Source organism: Babylonia areolata, chromosome 7 (genome assembly GCF_041734735.1).
Source record: "Babylonia areolata isolate BAREFJ2019XMU chromosome 7, ASM4173473v1, whole genome shotgun sequence".
Classification (NCBI taxonomy): Eukaryota; Metazoa; Mollusca; class Gastropoda; order Neogastropoda; family Buccinidae; genus Babylonia; species Babylonia areolata.
In genome coordinates, this window is record NC_134882.1 from 34,941,972 (window position 1) to 34,963,568 (window position 21,597).

General features: G+C 45.2%; 1 protein-coding gene across 3 annotated transcripts in view; it reads right to left on the reverse strand.

Moving 5' to 3' along the window:
* LOC143283993 (calcium uptake protein 3, mitochondrial-like) overlaps positions 1-21,597 on the reverse strand; it is a 40,106-nt gene that overhangs the window by 7,535 nt on the left and 10,974 nt on the right. For 2 of the 3 annotated variants that reach the window (XM_076590509.1, XM_076590506.1), the window contains 4 exons: positions 11,954-12,036; positions 10,124-10,186; positions 6,196-6,237; positions 1,728-1,819 (listed from right to left, as the gene is read on the reverse strand). In XM_076590509.1, the coding sequence (XP_076446624.1) occupies positions 1,728-1,819; positions 6,196-6,237; positions 10,124-10,186; positions 11,954-12,036 (280 nt within the window). The remainder of the gene's footprint in view (positions 1-1,727; positions 1,820-6,195; positions 6,238-10,123; positions 10,187-11,953; positions 12,037-21,597) is intronic. The other variant, XM_076590508.1, reaches the window with a different exon arrangement.

Here is a 21,597-nt window from a genome sequence, read left to right on the forward strand (position 1 = left end):
TACCATTGCATCATAATGATCATAACTGTCATCATGATGCTGCCACGTCCCCAGCTAGGTTGGCAGGAGTGATGTGTATGTCACACAGAAAAAAAACAGCACACGGTTCTCTTTTGCTGTAGCAGTGCATGACATAGATCTGTTCATTCTTCTGTACAATGGAACATGAGCAACACTGCTCCCTTCGTCCTCTTCTGTACAATGGAACATGAGCAACACTGCTCCCTTCGTCCTCTTCTGTACAATGGCACATTAGCAACACTGCTCCCTTCAGCCTCTTCTGTACAATGGAACATGAGCAACACTGCTCCCTTCATCCTCTTCTGTCACATCGCACTTCTTAAACTGCTCCTTAAAGATCATCACAGACATCAGACACATAAACAGTCTTACAGATTATTACAGACATCTGACACTGGACACTTAGAAGTCTTACAGATTATTATAGACAACAGACACAAGACAGTATCACAGATTATCACAGACATCAGGCATATAAACAGTCTTACAGATTATCAAGGACATCTTACCTCAGACACAGTCTCCAGATTATTACATCGTTCTACTCACACATCAGACACAGTCAGTCTCATAGATCATCACAGACATCAGACACATAGTCTTACACACTACCACAGACATCCAACATCTGACACATAAACAGTCTTACAGACTGTCACAGACATTTGACATCACCACTGACACAGACAGGGCCATAAAGATGGCCAGACATCAAACATACACAGACAACCTTTCAAATTATGACTGACAGTGAACATTGCTACATACAGTCAATCTGCACTGTACAGGTCAACACACACTGACACCACACCTCAAGAAGACAGACACAACTTGGTACAGACAGCCAAAAGAAGACAACACACAAAGTGGTGCAGACAGCTAACCAGCACTGTACAGATAAACACACACACACACACACACACACACACACAGACTGACATCAAACTTTAACCCTTTGAGCCCTGACCACCGCTTTACCAGTGGTAGAGAAAAATGACATAATGCCTAGCCACCGGTTGAGCAGTGCGTAAACACTTGTGTCGTGTTTTGCTATTGGTTGACTTATACTGAAGAGCCATTCAGAAAAACCGTAATATTCTGACGTCAGCGAACATAGTACCAACATGGCCGCACCTTTTTACTGAGTTTTGTGCATGTGCTTTGGATAAAGAAGATCGATTTCAATATAAGTCAACCAATAGCAAAACACGACACAAGTGTTTACGCACCGCACTGTTCAACCGGTGGCTAGGCATTATGTCATTTTTCTCTACCACCGGTAAAGCAGTGGTCAGGGCACTCTTTTTATATCTGCCTTGACACATTAAATACCAATTATTTGCCAATTTTGGCTCAGGAGCTCAGGCAAAAGGGTTAAAATTGCTCAGGAACTCAGGGCTCAAAGGGTTAAGCAGACAGACACGACGTAAGACAGCCAGCCAACCAGTAATGCAGAGATAAGAACAAACTCTGAAATCACACCTCAAAAAGACATCCACAACTTGGTGCAGACAGCCAGTAATGTCGAGATAAGCACTAACACTGATATCACACCTCAAGAAGACATGCATAACCTCATGCAGACAGCCCAAAAAAGACAATACATAAAGTGGCACAGAGAGCCAACCAGCACTGCAGATAAACACACACACACTATCACACATGAAGAAGGCAGACACAAGAAGAAGACACTGATAGAGGTTTACTTGTGGAAGTCATTGTAGTTGAGGACCTGCGTACCCTTGGAGCCGAAGAAGTGGATGAGGAGGGTGGTGTCCGGGATCTCCTCATCATGTTCCTGTAACACTCACCCACTGTAACTCTCACATCAATCCTCCTCTAACACTCACCCACTGTAACACTCACCTCAATCCTCCTGTAACACTCACCCACTGTAACACTCACCTCAATCCTCCTGTAACACTCACCCACTGTAACACTCATCTCAATCCTCCTGTAACACTGTTACACTCACCTCAATCTTCCTGTAACACTCACCCACTGTAACACTCATCTCAATCCTCCTGTAACACTCACCCACTGTAACACTCACATCAATCCTCCTGTAACACTCACCCACTGTAACACTCATCTCAATCCTCCTGTAACACTCACCTCAATCCTCCTGTTACACTCACCCACTGTAACACTCATCTCAATCCTCCTGTAACACTGTTACACTCACCTCAATCTTCCTGTAACACTCACCCACTGTAACACTCAACTCAATCCTCCAGTAACACTCACCCACTGTAACACTCATCTCAATCCTCCTGTAACACTCACTGTTACACTCACCTCAATCCTCCTGTAACACTCACCCACTGTAACATTCACCTCAATCCTCCTGTAACACTCACTGTTACACTCACTTCAATCCTCCTGTAACATTCACCTCAATCCTCCTGTAACACTCACTCACTGTTACACTCACCTCAATCACCCACGCTGTAACACTCAGCCCTGACCACAGCAAAACTTGGCTTTTGCCACTCTGTAACAACCAGCTTTTCCCACACTGTATCACTCAGCTTTTACCATATTGTAACACCCAGCTTTTACCACACCGTAACACTTAGCTTTTCCCATATGCACAACTTTCCCATACTCTAACACTCAGCTGTCACCACACTGTAACACCCAGCTTTTACCACATTGTAAAACCCAGCTTTTCCCACACTGTAACACTCAGCTATTACCATACTGTATTTCTCAGCTTTTACCACACTGTATCACCCAACTTTACCCACACTGTAACACTCAGCTTTTTCACACCATAACACCAAGCTTTTTCCACACTGTAACACTGACATCCCTCACCACACTGTAATACTCACATCTGCTCCATATAACAATAAACTCACTTACTACTGTAACACTCACATCTCTGACTGCTGCAACCCACACATCCTTCATTACAATGTAACACTCACAAAACCCTCACCATTGTAAAACTAACACCCCTCACCAGACTGTAACACTCACCTCATCACACTATAACATTTACAACCCTCACCACTGTAACACTCACACCTCACCACTGTAGCAGCCATTCCTCAACACTGTAACACTCACAACACACCATTGTAACACTCACAACACTCACCAATGTATCAATCACCCTTAACCACACTGTTACACTCACAACCTTCACCATTGTAACACTCACAATCCCCACCACTGTAACATTCACAACTCTCACGATTATAACACTCATCACTGTAACACTCACAACCCCCACCACTGTAACACTCACAACCCTCACCACACTGTCAGACTCACAACCCTCACTACACTGTCATACTCACAACAATCACCACACTTTATCGCGTGCACACCTCACAACACTGTAACACTCCTAACCCTCACCACTGTTAACACTCACATCCCTCACCACACTGTAACACACATCCCTCACTACTGTAACACATCCCCTCATCAAACTGTAAAACTCACATCATACACACCATACACTCCTGACACCAAACACCACACCCTCCTGTCACCACACACCACACCCTCCTGACACCAAACACCACACCCTCCTGTCACCACACACCACACCCTCCTGACATCACACACCACACCCTCTTGACACCACACATCATACCCGCCTGTTATCACACATCACACCCTCCTGTCATCACACACCACACCCTCCTGACCACACCACACCCTCCTGACATCACACCACACCCTTCTGTCACCACACACCACACCCTCCTGACCACACCACACCCTCCTGACATCATACCACACCCTCCTGTCACCACACACCACACCCTCTTGACATCACACCACACCCTCCTGAAAATCGCACCACACCCTCCTGACATCACACCACACCCTCCTGTCACCAAACACCACACCATCCGGACATCACCCACCACGCCGTCGTGACATCACACACCACACCCTCCGGACATTAAACACCACACCCTCCTGACACCACACCACACCCTCCTGACCACACCACACCCTCCTGACATCACACCACACCCTCCTGACCACACCACAACCTCCTGACATCACACCACACCCTCCTGTCACCACACACCACACCCTCTTGACATCACACCACACCCTCCTGAAAATCGCACCACACCCTCCTGACATCAAACACCACACCCTCCTGACATCACACCACACCCTCCTGTCACCAAATACCACACCATCCGGACATCACACACCACACTGTCCTGACATCACACACCACACCCTCCGGACATTAAACACCACACCCTCCTGACATTGCACACCACACCCTCCTGACATCATACACCACACCCTCCTGACATCAAACACCACACCCTCCTGACACCACACCACACCCTCCTGACACTGAACACCACACCCTCCTGACATCACACCACACCCTCCTGTCACCAAACACCACACCCTCCTGACCACACCACACCCTCCTGTCACCACACACCACACCCTCCTGACATCACACCACACCCTCCTGAAAATCGCACCACACCCTCCTGACATCAAACACCACACCCTCCTGACATCACATCACACCCTCCTGTCACCAAACACCACACCCTCCTGGCATCACACCACACCCTCCTGTCACCAAACACCATACCCTCCTGACCACACCACACCATCCTTACATCACACCACACCCTCTTGTCATACCCTCCTGTCATCACACACCACACTCTCCTGACATCACACACCACACCCTGACATCATACAGCACACTCTCCTGACATCATGTATACACTCATACATTCTCACAATGAAGCCAGTGCCACTGTCCATGTCCAGCCTTCTCTCCTCTTCTCTCCATTCCCCACAGAAATATGTGCAAGAAAGAAAAAAAGGTGTCCCTCTCCATGCTTTGCCCAACAGAACACAGCTAGTGCCCATGGACCCCAGCAGAACATAGCCAGTGCCCATGGACCCCAACAGAACACAGCCAGTGCTCAAGGACTCCAACAGAACACAGCCAGAGCTCATGGACTCCAACAAAACACAGCCAGTGCTCAAGGACTCCAACAGAACACAGCCAGTGCTCAAGGACTCCAACAGAACACAGCCAGTGCCCATGGACTCCAACAGAACACAGCCAGTGCTCAAGGACTCCAACAGAACACAGCCAGTGCTCAAGGACTCCAACAGAACACAGCCAGTGCCCATAGACTCCAACAGAACACAGCCAGTGCTCAAGGACTCCAACAGAACACAGCCAGTGCCCATGGACTCCAACAGCACACAGCCAGTGCCCATGGACTCCAACAGAGCACAGTCAGTGCCCATGAGCTCCAACAGAACACAGCTAGTATCCTTGGACTCCAACAGAACACAGCCAGTGCTCAAGGACTCCAACAGAACACAGCCAGTGCCCATGGACTCCAACAGAACACAGCCAGTGCCCACGGACTCCAACAGAACACAGCTAGTATCCTTGGACTCCAACAGAACACAGACAGAGCCCATGGACTCCAACAAAACATAGCCAGTGCTCAAGGACTCCAACAGGACACAGCCAGTGCCCATGGACTCAACAGAACACAGCTAGTGCTCATGGACTCCAACAGAACACAGTTAGTATCCATGGACTCCAACAGAACACAGCCAGTGCTCAAGGACTCCAACAGAACACAGCTAACAGTAGTGCCCATGGACTCCAACAGAACACAGCCAGTATCCATGGACTCCAACAGAACACAGTCAGTGCTCATGGACTCCAACAGAACACAGTCAGTACTCATGGACTCCAACAGAACACATATAGTATCCATGGACTCCAACAGAACAGAGTGAGTGCTCATGGACTCCAACAGAACACAGCTAACAGTAGTGCCCATGGACTCCAACAGAACACAGCCAGTGCCCATGGACTCCAACAAAACGCAATGGAACGGAATGTGTAGAACAGTGCTCACATGAATCAAAGGTGGCCAAAAGAGAAAAAACGAGAAGGCAAACTGAGGCAAAGTTTTACCAGTGTCCAAAGTGGTGACGACAGGAACCACAAAGCAAAGAAGATTGAGCTGAAAAAGTCTGCCACATACTATGTGGGGAAAAAAGAACTGTTCACAACATACATCAAACTGTCTAACGAAACAAAAGACCACAACACAAACTGAATGAAACAAAAACAGAACAACCTACAGGGACACCAGGAGGTTTAAAAAGGTCAGGATAGGTCACTCTCACCCCGTATCGGTAGTAGGGACTAAAATCCTGGTAAGCTTTTACCTACACAAAGGCACATCACTTGATTATATGTGTGTTCACCTCACAGCTCAGTAAGGTTTTATGTACACAAGGGTACACCACGTGTTTATGCATGTGTATGTTAGATCACTGGTAAAGTTTTACCATCAACGGTGTAACGATCTGATTGTACATGTTCATGACAGGGTAAAGCTACCTGATTGTACATGTTCATGACAGAGCACAAGTAATCTTTAGCATCAATGGTACATCACCTGCTCATATGTGTTAATGTCAGAGCCATAAGAATGTACAAGCATTTGTTTACATGTACAAATGACAATGCGCCGGTCAGTTTTTACCCACACACTGCAACAAATAACTGTTTATACACATTAAATATTGACACAGTTTTGGTAAGCTTTTTCCAACTATACACAGACACTACAACCAGAATATCTGACTCTGCAAAAGTCACCTGTTTATGACAATGTCAAAGCATAGATAACTATAACCTACACAAGCAGCTGTCATATATCACTGTGAAAACCATTTCATGACGTGTTCATGGCATTGCTGCTGTCAATGTTTACCTACTATACACTTGCCAGTCATGTACTGAATCTATAGTGTGTGTGTGTGTGTGTGTGTGTGTGTGTGTGTGTGTGTGTGTGTGTGTGTGTGTGTGTGTGTGTGTGTGTGTGTGTGTGTGTGTGTGTGTGTGTGTGTGTGTGTGTGTGTGTGTGTGTGCCATGCCACTGGTAAGCTTTTTACCTGTACCAAACAGAACCTTTGTTTCTCACTTCACCACAGAAATTTGCTTACTGAATATCAACATGGATTTTGTAAGAAAAGGTCATGTTTGGCACAGCTATTAGAGATTATGGAATGGAAGAGAAGTTACTGTAGTTACAACACCTGGAGAGGGGGAAACATATTTACACGCTTCAGTCCTTGTGTTACTGTAGTTACAATACCTGGAGAGGAGGAAGCATATTTACATGTTTCAGTCCTTGTGTTACTGTAGTTACAAGACTTGGAGAGGGGGAAACATATTTACACACTTCAGTCCTTGTGTTTCTGTAGTTATAATACCTGGAGAGGGGCAAACATATTTACATGCTTCAGTCCTTGTGTTACTGTAGTTACAATACCTGGAGAGGGGGAAACATATTTACACGCTTCAGTCCTTGTGTTACTGTAGTTACAATACCTGGAGAAGGGGAAACATATTTACACGCTTCAGTCCTTGTGTTACTGTAGTTACAATACCTGGAGAGGGGGGAAACATATTTACACGCTTCAGTCCTTGTGTTACTGTAGTTACAAGACTTGGAGAGGGGGACACATTTCTGCATAGTACAGTCCTTGTGTTACTGTAGTTGCAATACCTGGAGAGGGGGAAACATATTTACACAGTTCAGACCTTGTGTTACTGTAGTAACAGGACTTGGAGAGGGGGAGACATTTCTGCATAGTACAGTCCTTGTGTTACTGTAGTTATAATACCTGAAGAGGGGGAAACATATTTACACGCTTCAGTCCTTGTGTTACTGTAGTTACAAGACTTGGAGAGGGGGAGACATTTCTGCATAGTACAGTCCTTGTGTTACTGTAGTTACAATACCTGGAGAGGGGGAGACATTGTTAACTTCGTGCAGTCCTTATGTTACTGTAATTACAATACCTGGAGAAGGGGGAGACATTTTTATGCAGTTCAGACCTTGTGTTACTGAAGTTACAAGACTTGGAGAGGGGGAGACATTTCTGTATAGTACAGTCCTTGTTTTACTGTAGTTACAATACCTGGAGAGGGGGAGACATTGTTAACTTCGTGCAGTCCTTATGTTACTGTAATTACAATACCTGGAGAAGGGGGAGACATTTTTATGCAGTTCAGACCTTGTGTTACTGAAGTTACAAGACTTGGAGAGGGGGAGATATTTTACACATTTCAGACCTTGTGTTACTGTAGTCACAAGACATGGGGACACATTTTACACATTTCAGACCTTGTGTTACTGTAGTCACAAGACATGGGGACACATTTTACACATTTCAGACCTTGTGTTACTGTAGTCACAAGACACGGGGACACATTTTACACATTTCAGACCTTGTGTTACTGTAGTTACAAGACATGGGGACACATTTTACACATTTCAGACCTTGTGTTACTGTAGTCACAAGACACGGGGACACATTTTACACATTTCAGACCTTGTGTTACTGTAGTTACAAGACTTGGAGTGGGGGAAACATATTTACACAGTTCAGTCCTTGTGTTATAAGAGCTGGAGATGGGAAGATATTCTTTTCACAGTACAACAGTTCTTGTGTTACGGAAACCGCAAGAACTGAAGAGGGGGACATTGCAGGTTTATACACAGCGCAGTCTGATGACAAATATCTGCTCACTTACACGATGTATGGTGCCAGCATCTGTCTGTAGAGAGAAAAAAAAAAGAAAAGAAAAAAAGAAAAACAGCAATGCTTCCCCTTTTATGTCTATATATCTCATTGGTTCTGCATCCAGCTTTCAACTGCTCAACAAAATTTCAACCATCAAATTGTGATATTTAGTCAGCCACTACTAACTGTTCTATATCTGACTGCTTCTAACAACAAACCATTCCCTTACAGCCCACCACCACCACCACCACAACAACCCCACCCCACCCCCCAACCAAAAAAAATGGGAATGAAAAAACACCTGCCTGTGTCCGTGCTCCTATCAATGACAAGATCCAAAGTGATTTATTGATAAGTGTGTTTTTTTTCTCTCTTCTTTAAAGCAAAACTGTGAAAGCACCAGTTTATTATTTTCTTTTTTTTTCTTTCCTTTTTTTTTCTCCCCCCCCACTCCCCCTGTACACTTGGCATAACAGTGTTCACTTAGAGGGCTTGGTCACTGGTGCACACTTCACTCATGGTCAAGGCTGATTTCCACTCTGTCAGACATTTGTTTCTTTGTTGCTTGAAGTCCAGCTGACCACACAGAACCACACAACTGCCAGGGCAAAACTCAACTTCCTAACACCTGTCCTGAATATCAACTTCCTCACACCTGTCCTGACAATATCAACTTCCTCACACCTGTCCTGACAATATCAACTTCCACACACCTGTCCTGACAATATCAACTTCCACACACCTGTCCTGACAACATCAACTTCTCCATACCTGTCCTGACAACATCAACTTCTCCATACCTGTCCTGACAATATCAACTTCCACACATCTGTTCCTGGTAACATCAACTTCTCCATACCTGTCCTGACAACATCAACTTCTCCATACCTGTCCTGACCATATCAACTTCCACACACCTGTCCTGACAATATCAACTTCTCCATACCTGTCCTGACAACATCAACTTCTCCATACCTGTCCTGACAATACCATATTCCTCACACCTGTCCTGACAATATCAACATCCTCACACCTGTCCTGACAATGTCAACACCTGTCCTGACAATATCATTTCTTCACATCTGTCCTGACAACATCAACTTCCTCACACCTATCCTGATAATATCAACTTCCCCATACCTGTCTTGACAATATCAACTTCCTCATACCTGTCTTGACAATATCAACTTCCTCACACCTGTCCTGACAATATCAACTTCCTCACACCAGTCCTGACAACATCAACTTTTCCATACCTGTCACAACAACATCTACTTCCTCATACCTGTCCTGACATCATGAAATTCCTCACACCTGTCACAACAATATCTTCCTCACACCTGTCCTGACAATATCAACTTCCTCACACCTGTCCCAACAATATCAACTTCCATACAGCTGTCAGGGCAACACTCAGCTTCTTTCATCCCTACCTACTGAACAAGAACAAAGTTGTCATCACTACGTATTGACGCAGAATGAGGCAGAGCATGCAGCAAGCAGCCACAACACCTACTTGTGAGGGGGAGGCTGGCTGTGAGCCCTTGGCTTGTCCCTGCTTGCTGAAGACACGCTCCAGCTGCACACACACAGCATGTCAGGATGGGCCAAGATAATAATGATAATAATAATTTGTATTTCTACATTGCTAAATCATGTGCAAAGACAAACCAAAGCGCTTTCACTCCAGTCAGCCACAATCATGTACAACTCTAAAAACAACTGAAAACAACGAACAGATAGGGGAGGGAGACTTATCTTGTGAAGAGGTGGGTTTTAAGGCCAGACTTGAAAGAGCTGAGTGTGGAGACCTGACAAAGCAAAGGAGGGAGCTCATGCAAGGTCCATAGACAGAGAAAGAGCGGCGGCCGACAGTGTAATGTTTCAATCTGGGTATGCGTAAACAGAGTGGATCGAACAATATCTGCCATGAGTCGTCACAAGGACGGTTCAGCTTCAAGGAGGTGTCAGACTGATCCATATATACTACACCACATCAGCTATTCAAAAGGGAAAAAAAAGGATCATAAACCAAGTGCACTGATCAGGCCTAGAGAGAATTACCCTAGCGATGTGCAGAACATGAATTGAACATAAAAACAAAATAAAAAGATTAGATTAAATAAGTAAATATATCAAACTATAGTAAAGAGAGAGACATGTACAATGCAAATGACAGAAATGAAAAAAAGTGCCATGCTCAGTGAACCCACGCACCCGAAACATGTGCACACTGACTCAAGTGTGCAAATGCACACATGCACGCACACACACACACAAACACACAGTCATGCACACACACACACACACACACACACACACACACACACAGATACACAACACACATGCAACAATTTGCAGTGTCACAGACATCAAGGCCCAACCCATACATAGGTATCTAGGAAATCTGGAACAAACTATTCACATGATCACTAGCTACATATTTTGGGCATTCATATAACATACTTTGAAAATTTATTTGGAAAAAAAACTATTCACATAATCAATGGCTACATATTTTGGGCAATCAATTAACATACTTTGAGGCCTCATTTGGAATAACCAATTCACATAATTGTAAAGCTACATATCTACAAACGGTCCATATAATTCTATAGCTACATGCTTTGGGCAGTCACAATACATTCTTTTTTTCTGCAATGGTGGCCTAGTGGTCATGTGCCCCAAGAAGGGTGTCCACCGGTTCGAGTCCCCTGTATGGACCAGGGTTTTTACTTCTCACTCCGCCAGACATGAGTGGTGGTGTGGGTGCTGAAGACATGATAACCAGGGTCCTGTGTGCAACATGCACTCAAAGCACATAAAATAATGCATGACAACAAAAGGGTTGTCCCTAGTAAAATTCTGTAGAAAAATCCACTTTCAAAATGCACTTGAAGGCAGAGAAAAAAAGGGGGTGGCACTGCACTCTGAGACGTGCTCTTCTTTGGGAAGAGCAGCCTGAATTTTAGACAGGAAATCGGTTGTATCAAAATAAAACAAAAACAAACAAACAAACAAAAGAAATACAGTACAATGCAATTAAGGTCTCAACTGGAATGAATTGTTCATATACTTCTATAGCTACATATTTTGAGTGATCATAAAACATACTTTTGAATCATTTGGAACAGACTACCCATATGATTATTCACGTAATTCACACATGACAATATAAAAAACAAAAAAACTGAGTCATCATAATGAAATAATAATACATGTTAAGATAAAACTTTGAAGGTCAACATGAAAATACAGCTCTGTATTAGTCCATTTCTATACATCATTCAGCATAATACAGTTTGGTTCTGTATATCAATCCATACTTCTCAGCACGGTTACTCACCACCAGAAACTCCCGTTTGTCCACAATTTGGTTGCCGTCAGTGTCAAACATGTTGAACGCAATGCGGAAGCCAGAGTGAGGCTCTGCAATCATAGGAAATACCAGAGTGAGGCTCTGCAATCATAGGAAATACCAGAGTGAGGCTCTGCAATCATAGGAAATACCAGAGAGAACCTGCAATCACTGAGGGCCTGCAATCACTGGAAATAACAGAGTGAGGCTCTGCAATCACTGGAAATACCAGAGTGAGGCTCTGCAATCATTGGAAATACCAGACTGAGGCTCTGCAATCATAGGAAATACCAGAGTGAGGCTCTGTAATCATTGGATATACAGTAAAGCCCTGCAATCATAGGAAATACCAGAATGAGGCCCTGCAATCATAGGAAATACCAGACTGAGGCTCTGCAACCACTGGAAATACTAGGGTGAAGCCCTGCAATCATAGGAAATACCAGAGTGAGGCTCTGCAATCATAGGAAATGCCTGACTGAGGCTCTACAATCATAGGAAATACCAGAGTGCGGCCCTGAAACCATACGAAATACCAGAATGTGGAGTGAGGACCTGAAATCATAGGAAATACCAGAATGAGGCTCTGCAATTATAGGAAATACCTGAATGAGGCTCTGCAATCATAAGAAATACCAGAGTCAGGCCCTGAAATCATTGGAAATACCAGAATGAGGCTCTGCAATCATAGGAAATACCAGATGAGGATATCCAATCATTGGAAATACCACAGTCAGGCCCTGTAATTATACCATCTCTTCAGCACTTATTGATTTCCAGTTCATTAGGACAACAGTACTGATTGATTTCCAGTTCATTTATTCTACATTTACCATCTGTACAGTAATGGTTGATGTTTTTCAGTCCGCTCAAACAGAATTCACCATCTCTATGATCTGAACTTCTCAACACTAAGAGCTGATCCATGTTTTCTATCTACATTTACCATTTTAAGGAACTAGAGAGAAACTTGACCCTTTGATATTCATTGGCGTTTCATTTACCATGTTAAGGAGCAAGAGAGAAACTTGACCCTTTGACATTCATTGTCGTTTCATTTACCATTTTAACCCTTTGAGCCCTGACCACTGATTCCCGGTGGTGAGGAGGGGTGGCATAATGCCTGGCCACCGGTTGAGCGGTGCGTAAACACTTGTGTCGTGTTTTGCTATTGGTTGACTTATACTGAAGAGCCAATCAGAAAAACCATAATATTCTGACGTCAGCGAACGAAGTACCAACATTGCCGCGCCTTTTCACTGTGTTTTGTGTATGTGCTTTGGATAAAAAAAGATTGATTTCTACCATGAAGCATGCAGAGTCTCAACCTGACACGCCTCCTATGATCAACTGATTCTGCATGCTCAGATTCATTTTCAACATCACTATCTGTAGCAAAATCATCCGATTTGAATTCCGCCTCACTATCAGAGTAATCACTGTCATACTCTACTTCCGATAAATCATCAAGCATATCAATTACTTGCTGTGTTGTGTACAGTTGTTTTCGCGCACATTTTGTCCCTGATCTCTGCCCTGACGGGCCAGGTTGAGACTCTACACGCTTCAAGTGTTTACGCACCGCTCAACCGGTGGCTGGGCATGATGTCATTTTTCTCTGCCACCAGCAAAGCGGTGGTCAGGGCTCAAAGGGTTAAGGAGCAGGAAAGAAACTTGACCCTTTGACATTCATTGTCATTTCATTTACCATTTTAAGGAGCAGGAGAGAAACTTGACCCTTTGACATTCATTGTCATTTCATTTACCATTTTAAGGAGCAGGAGAGAAACTTGACCCTCTGACATTCATTGTGATTTCATTTACCATTTTAAGGAGCAGGAGAGAAACTTGACCCTTTGACATTCATTGTCATTTCATTTACCATTTTAAGGAGCAGGAGAGAAACTTGACCCTTTGACATTCACTGTCATTTCATTTACCATTTTAAGGAGCAGGGGAGAAACTTGCCCCTTCACATTCATTGTCATTTCATTTACCATTTTAAGGAGCAGGAGAGAAACTTGACCCTTTGACATTCATTGTCATTTCATTTACCATTTTAAGGAGCAGGAGAGAAACTTGCCCCTTCACATTCATTGTCATTTCATTTACCATTTTAAGGAGCAGGAGAGAGACATGACCCTTTGACATTTATTGTCATTACCTGCAAGGGTTTGTTGACAAGGCTGTTGACAAGGTTATTTCATCTACCACCACAAGTGCAACACAACAGACTCTGCTTGTTCCAGCAGTACCAAAATATTACATCTAAATAACAGACCAAGAAAAATCATATTATCAGTACTTTCAACAAAACAAAAACATATAAGAAAAGAGAAGTAATACAGTCAACTTGACCGTCCATTCTCTTAGTAATATCATATAGTATACTACCTACTTTACTTTCATAACACAAAAAATAGATATTACACATATATGTTTTCCTCATTAACTCTGGAATTGTTATAATAAATCAATAAACTAAATCCATCATCTGACAAAGCAGAAACAATTTTAGTTCTTTTAGCTACATACACATTTTTCTCTCACTTTGTCGTTAAGTTTTATACTGAAATTGAAAATGTTTTTCATCGTCAATATTGGACGAATAAAAAAAGGCACAATGATTCTGTGGACATCCCTGGTTGAAACCATCTTTGAATTCACATTGAAGCCATGTGTCAGAGGAAGAGAGAGAGAGAGTGAGAGAGAGAGAGAGAGAGAGAGAGAGAGAGAGAGAGACAGTTTCCAAAGGGAATGCACTAATAGCAACTCAGGCACTGAGAATGGAAAGAGAATCTTCATAAATAAGTCATCATCATTACAATGTACACTTATACAACACTTTACCCTGTGCCTCCATGTGCATTTAACCATTCACACAGCTTGAATCAGACACAAGAGGGAGAAAAACAAACATGGTAAGATACAAACTCTCTTGAAATGATGTTTTGAAGTGGCAAAAGAACACTCACAACATAATCACCAACAAGAACATTAAACACATCCTTCCCTCCCTCTCTCTGACCATTCTGATATCATCAGGAAATGTGGACTTAATAAAACATTGACAACTGTTACAAACTCAAGTATCACCATAAACTGCACAAATACAGATGATATTTTTTTGTTGACTGACTGAAAGCTTTCCCTGAGTGCAAACAAGCAAGCAGAAAGTGAACAAAAAGAAACAAATGTGGGTGGGACCACTGTATTCAAACAATGGTATCTGTCGTGTTGGAGGGTTAGACAAAACACCACAATAACAACTGGTTAATCCACTTTCAGCATGTAATCTTCAACACAGAATCAAAGACAGTTAACAGTTGTAGTTCTTTCAAAATAAGGCACACAATCATCAACAGTGAAGGGCTGTTAACAGGTGATATTCCTTAAAACATCACCTTGAATAGTTGATGCTTTCCCAAGGGTAGACAACAGGAAAACTAAAATAATTATGATGAACCAATCATCATGATCATTCCCCAAGGGATTCCAGATTCCAGATTCCAGATGGTTTAATGTTCATAAGTCATCAGGCTCCTAACATTGTCAACAATAACAGACAGTATTCTAGTGCATTACAATTTTGCTTGGACTCTGATTACACAATCTTACAATTTACTTCGCTGACATGTGGATAAGTCACACACACACACACACACACACACAGCGCGCATGCGCGTGCGATGCATCCTTCATTTGAATTGAGTTGCGGCCTGCGGCTCACACCTGCACTGCATGTGCATGGATATTCGTCTAGAACAGGAACAGCAAATAATCAACTGCTTAGCTCCATCAATATGTCACGCTTTTTCTCAGCGTAAAATACAAAATGGGCTAGATTATGCATTGACATTACATCAGGGCATTGCATTAAATCACTGAATTGCTCTTCATTAATTGTGTTTGATCCAAAATACTGATACCACAATTCTTTGTAGCATGGACAAATACAAATAAAATGTACTTCATTTTCTATTTGATCTTTGCAAAAACTACATAAAATCCTTAATGTATTGTCTTGAACAAATCGAAAAGCGTTTGCGTTGAGAGGAAGAACTCCCATTCTGAGTTTTGCGATCATATCTCTAAAACGTTTTATTCTAATATTATCTATGTAAGGTTCAGAGAAAAAATTTGACTTGAAAGTTGAATACAGCGAAAATCTCTCGCTGGTGTTAATTGCTGTTGTCCAGTCGTCAATAAAGTTTGCAACGAGTCGATCTCTTAATGTTCTGCTAAGATCTCCCCTCTAGGGTGCCTCAGTGCGTCCCTAGCAAGGGAGTGAACTCTGTAGCCGCACCTCCTCGCCACGTTAATGTGGGTGTTCCTGCGGGGACATGGGGCAGAATGGGCATGACCTAGTCATGGCGAACGCGGCACGGGTGCGGACGATCGGCGCAATAGCAAGACTAGCTCTCGGCAACTCACTCAAGAGAGGTCGCAGACTAGACTGGTCAGGGTAGATGGAGCTCATTAGCCTTGGCAGGCAGTCCATCTAGGAGAAGGGAAACTCTGATTTCAAACCAACGGGTGGGATACCCAGCAAACAATCCCCCCCTGTGCTCACAGGGCAGGTCTTTGGACCATGAGCCCCGGGTAGATGGAGCTCGTTAACCTTGACAGGCAGTCCGTCTAGGGGAGGGATCCCCAATCTCTCACATCCCCCTGTGCTCACAGGGCAGGACTCTTTAGACCTGAGCTAAGGGAGAAGCCCCCTGACAGAAAACTTGATCCGGCCTGCCGAAGACGGAGTGTGTCAGCTACGGCGCAGGTTTCTGGTTAAAAATTCAGGACACACACGCATCAACGATCATGGTTATGCGTCAGACCACTTTGTCGTCATGGCGTCGTCCCTATCAGCGACAACCGGGGAGGGACGGAGCCGGGCCTCCTGCCTCAAAGGGGCCCACCAAAGCGACCGGTGCCTCTGTCAACCTGAAGGTCAGGGGAAGGCAGAGTAGAGCGACTGACCAGACAAATTCACCACCTGTCAACCTCACAGTAGCACAGTGGAATGCAGAAGGGCTGAGAAACAAGAAACCAGAACTCCAGGAGTTTCTCTGAAATAACAACATTGATGTCATCTGCATTCAGGAGACCCATTTAAAAGATCCCCAAAGATTTTTTATTAGAGGCTACGAAGCCTTCCGCCAAGATCGAGAGGACAGACACAAGGGAGGAATCCTCACCCTCATCAAAATCTCCATCCCTGCAGTAGAAACAAGCAGATCGGGAAAAGAGGAGCTAGAGCATCACACAGTCAAGCTGCTACTGCCCAGCGGAGAACTACTGATCACCAACTGCTACAGCCCTCCAGGCTCAGCTCTAGCGCTACACAAAGTGAGACTTGAAGCTTCCAGACACCTTGTGGTTGGAGACTTCAACAGCCACTCGCCAAGCTGGGGCTATGAGGAAATGGACTCACGTGGTGAGGAAGTAGAGGACTGGATGATGGACAACAAGCTCATCCTCATCAACCATCCAGAGGACAAACCCACCTGCTACTCCAGAGCATGGAAGACCTGCTCAACACCAGATCTGGCCATCGCCACAGAAGAGGTTCAGCGACTCACCTCCAGAACAGTCAACACACAGCTAGGGGGAAGCGACCATCTGCCAGTCATCCTCAGCATTTCCAGCATAGGATGCACCCAGCACAGAATGGAACCCAGCTGGAACTTCAAACGAGCTAACTGGACTCTCTTCAAAGGAAAAGCAGACAACCTCTGCCAAGACATCAGTACCTCCAACAACCTCAACAACAATGTCAACCTTTTCAGCGATGCACTGCTGCGAGCAGCAAAGCAGTCCATCCCAAGAGGGAAACGCAGAAACTACAAGCCCTACTGGAGTGACACTCTGAAACAGCTCCATGCAGACCTAGACTCCGCCAGAGAAACCATGGAGCAGAGCCCCACTCCTGACAACATCCGGGAATACAACACCATCAAAGAAACCTTCCAACAGCAGAAGAGAACAGAGATACAGAGGAGCTGGAATGAGAAGACCAGCAGTCTCAACATGGAGAAGGACACCGGCAAGTTGTGGAACCTGACCAAGCTTCTGAACGAAGACACGGGCACCAGACACAGCAGAACTGTCATTGAGGAAAATGGCAAGCACCACGCGGGCAAGCAGGCAGCCAACATCCTTGCAGATTTTTACAGAGAGGGCAGCACCACAACACTCCCTGAAGCCCGAGTGCAGGAAGTCCAGAGGGAGATCAAGGAGAAGCTGAAACAGCAGAACCCGAGTCAGTCCATGATGACAGCCTTCTCCATGGCCGAACTCAGTGCAGCCATCAGGAAACTGAAGAAAAAGAAAGCCCCTGGGAAAGACGGCATCCCGAATGACATGATCAAGAACCTGGGACCTGTAGCCAGACAGAAGCTTCTCTTGATCATCAACCAGTCCTGGGACACAGGGAAACTTCCAGACCAGTGGAGAGAAGCCATCATCGTCCCCATCAGAAAGAAGCAGAAGGATAAGACTAAGAAGTCCAGCTATCGACCAATCAGCCTCCTGAGTTGTCTGGGCAAGGTGATGGAAAGGATGGTGAACACTCGACTCCTGAAACACCTTGAAGAAAACCACCTGCTCAGCAATACCCAATCAGCCTACAGGAAAAACCGCAGCACCGAAGACCAGCTGGTGTACCTTGCACAGGAGATAGAGACTGCCTTTCAAGAAAAGAAGAAGGTGCTTGCAGTCTTCGTGGACCTAACCAAGGCCTTCGACAAGGTCTGGAAGGCAGGACTTCTCCTGAAGCTCCTCAACAAGAAAGTGGAAGGGAAGATGTACCGCTGGATCCAGGATTTCCTCCAACACCGCAGGGCAAGGGTAAAACTCGACGGGAAAATCAGCCATCGGGTCACTCTACAGCAAGGTGTGCCGCAAGGAGGAGTCATTTCCCCTACACTTTTCCTCATCTTCATCGACGACATCGCTGAGAAGATCTCCAAGCATGTCTCCAGAGCCCTCCACGCTGATGACTTTGCTGCCTGGAGTGCTGCGGAATACCTCACGTCCGCCAGCCACAGAATGCAGGAAGCACTCAATCACGTGGGAACATGGGCCTCTGCCTGGGGAGTAGACATCAACACCACCAAGACAGTCTCAGCAATCTTCTCGCTGTCACCGATGTCAGAAACCTCCCACCTCAAACTGAACGGAATGCAGTTGAAACAGGATGACACGCCAATGTACCTGGGTGTGAAGCTCGACAAGCGATTGACATGGAACCCCCATCTCAAGGACATCGAGAGACGAGCAACCAGAAAACTGGCCATCCTGAAAAAACTCGCCGGGACCTCTTGGGGTGCCAACAGCAGCATACTGCAGAGGGTGTACACTGGAACTGTCAGGCCAACCCTGGAGTATGGCAGCACTGCCTGGGCCACGGCATCAGCAACCAACACAAGCCGCCTGAGCAAAGTTCAGAACGCAGGGCTACGGCTGATCACTGGCGGGATAAAGACGACTCCAGTTCAGGCGATGGAGAAACACACAGGCCTCCACCCACTCAAAGATAGACGAGAGGAAAAAGTCTTCATCCACAGCGAGAAGCTCCTGCGCATGCCAACTCACCCAATGCACGAAAAACTGAAGCACCCAACAAAGAACAGACTGAAGCGGACCAGCTTCAACCACCTCTCCAAGACCCTGCACCGCCAACATGAAGACCTGCTGCCCTCGTCCCCTGCCGAGATGGAAACACTCCCCGACTTCGAGGAACCGGCCGACCAACTGGAAGGAGTCTCAATCATCACAAAAGTCCCTGGCATCGACCAAAAGGACTGCCAAGCCCCTCCCCTGCTGAAAGCTCTGACATTGGAGATGATTGAGACTCAGTACAACCCCAGCGAATGGACGCACGTCTTCACAGATGGATCCTCGGAGGGAGCGGTGAAGAATGGAGGAGCAGGCATCTTCATCAGGCACACAGATGGAAGACTGACCCCTGGAGCCTTCCCCACAGGAAGAATCTCCTCGAACTACAGAGCGGAGACAGCAGCACTACTCCATGCTGCACAAGGCCTCAGGACGTCAGTCAACCCACCACCAAAGATAGCCTTCTTCACTGACTGCAGATCTCTCCTGCAGGGACTCCAGTCAACCAGAAACGAACAGCAGCTGACAAACATCAAAGCAGCCCTTCATGACCTTTCAAAACGGTCGACTGTCACTGTTCAGTGGGTTCCTTCTCACTGTGGGGTCATGGGGAACGAAAAGGCCGATGCTCTCTCCAAGGCAGGCAGCAAAATGAAGCAGTTCAGCCACCCCGTGACCTACAGAGAGGCCAGGACCATCATCCACAACCGTTACCAGAACCAGTGGATGAGAAGGCTGGGTGCAAACAGTGGTGTCGATCCAATCCACCAGCTCCAGAGACACCAGCAGACTGTCCTCTTCAGACTGAGAACCGGCCACTGCCGACTACTGAGTCACCTTCACCGTATGAAGATCGCCCACACTGATGAGTGTCCATGTGGCACTGGACCCCAGACCCCTGAACACATCCTCCAACACTGCCCAACCCATGAAGCTCTACGGCGTCAAACCTGGCCAGGGGGCACAGAGCTACAGGCGCAGCTTTGGGGAGACCGCCACGACCTGGAGAAGACCGTGGGCTACATCGTGGCGACGGGGGTGACCGTCTGACGCAGCCAAAACATCGAACGCAGAAGAAGAAGAAGAAGAAGAAGATCTCTTAATAACGAGAGGAAAGATCGTTCATTTCCAACACCTTTGTTCAGCCAAACAAAACCAAAACCACATTTCTGGAGTATGTCTCTGAGTTTCGATGCCCAACATAATTTTCCGTTTTCCTCCATATTAACTTGCATTAGATAAGCTTGTTTGGGCAGTCTGCTAATATTCATATGTAATAATTTTAACCAGTACTTTACTGCTCTCATGCATGAATTTACGTGTAACGGATATCTACCCAGCTCTCCATATACACATTGATTTGGTGTCTTTGCTGAAACATTTAAGAATCTTTTGCATGCCTGGGTGTGCACCTTTTCAATTGAGTCTATTACCTCTAGACCCCACATTTCTGACCCATATAATAGAATCGGCTGAACCTGGGCATCAAAAATTTTGAAGAAGCACTGCCTTGTCATCTCATTGAGATTTCGGAGGACACGGGCACAGTCATATACAGCTTTCTTTCCTTTCGTTACGAGGGACCGCACTCCCTGTACATTACTCAACATTGTCGTGAACGTGTATCCTAGGTAAGTGTAACTGTTAACCACTTCTAGATCAGCACCATCCAAGAACCATTTCTCATTTTTCCCTAGGTAACCCCCCTTTCTGAATACCATAACTTTAGATTTTTCTGCGTTTATTTTCAAAAACCTTTCTTTACACAATGCACTAAGATGGTTTAACTGGTTCTGCAGACCCCAGGGTGTCCTTGATAAAAGAGCTAAATCATCTGCGAACAATAAAAGGAACAGTTCGATCAGACCTGGCTGAAGTTGAATTCCATGTTTTCCTACCTCTTCTAGAGCTACGGCTATTTCATTTATGAATAAATTCCCCAAGGGAGACAATAGGAAAAAGACAAAAATGTGATTAATCAATCATCATGATCATTCCCGTAGGGAGACAATAGG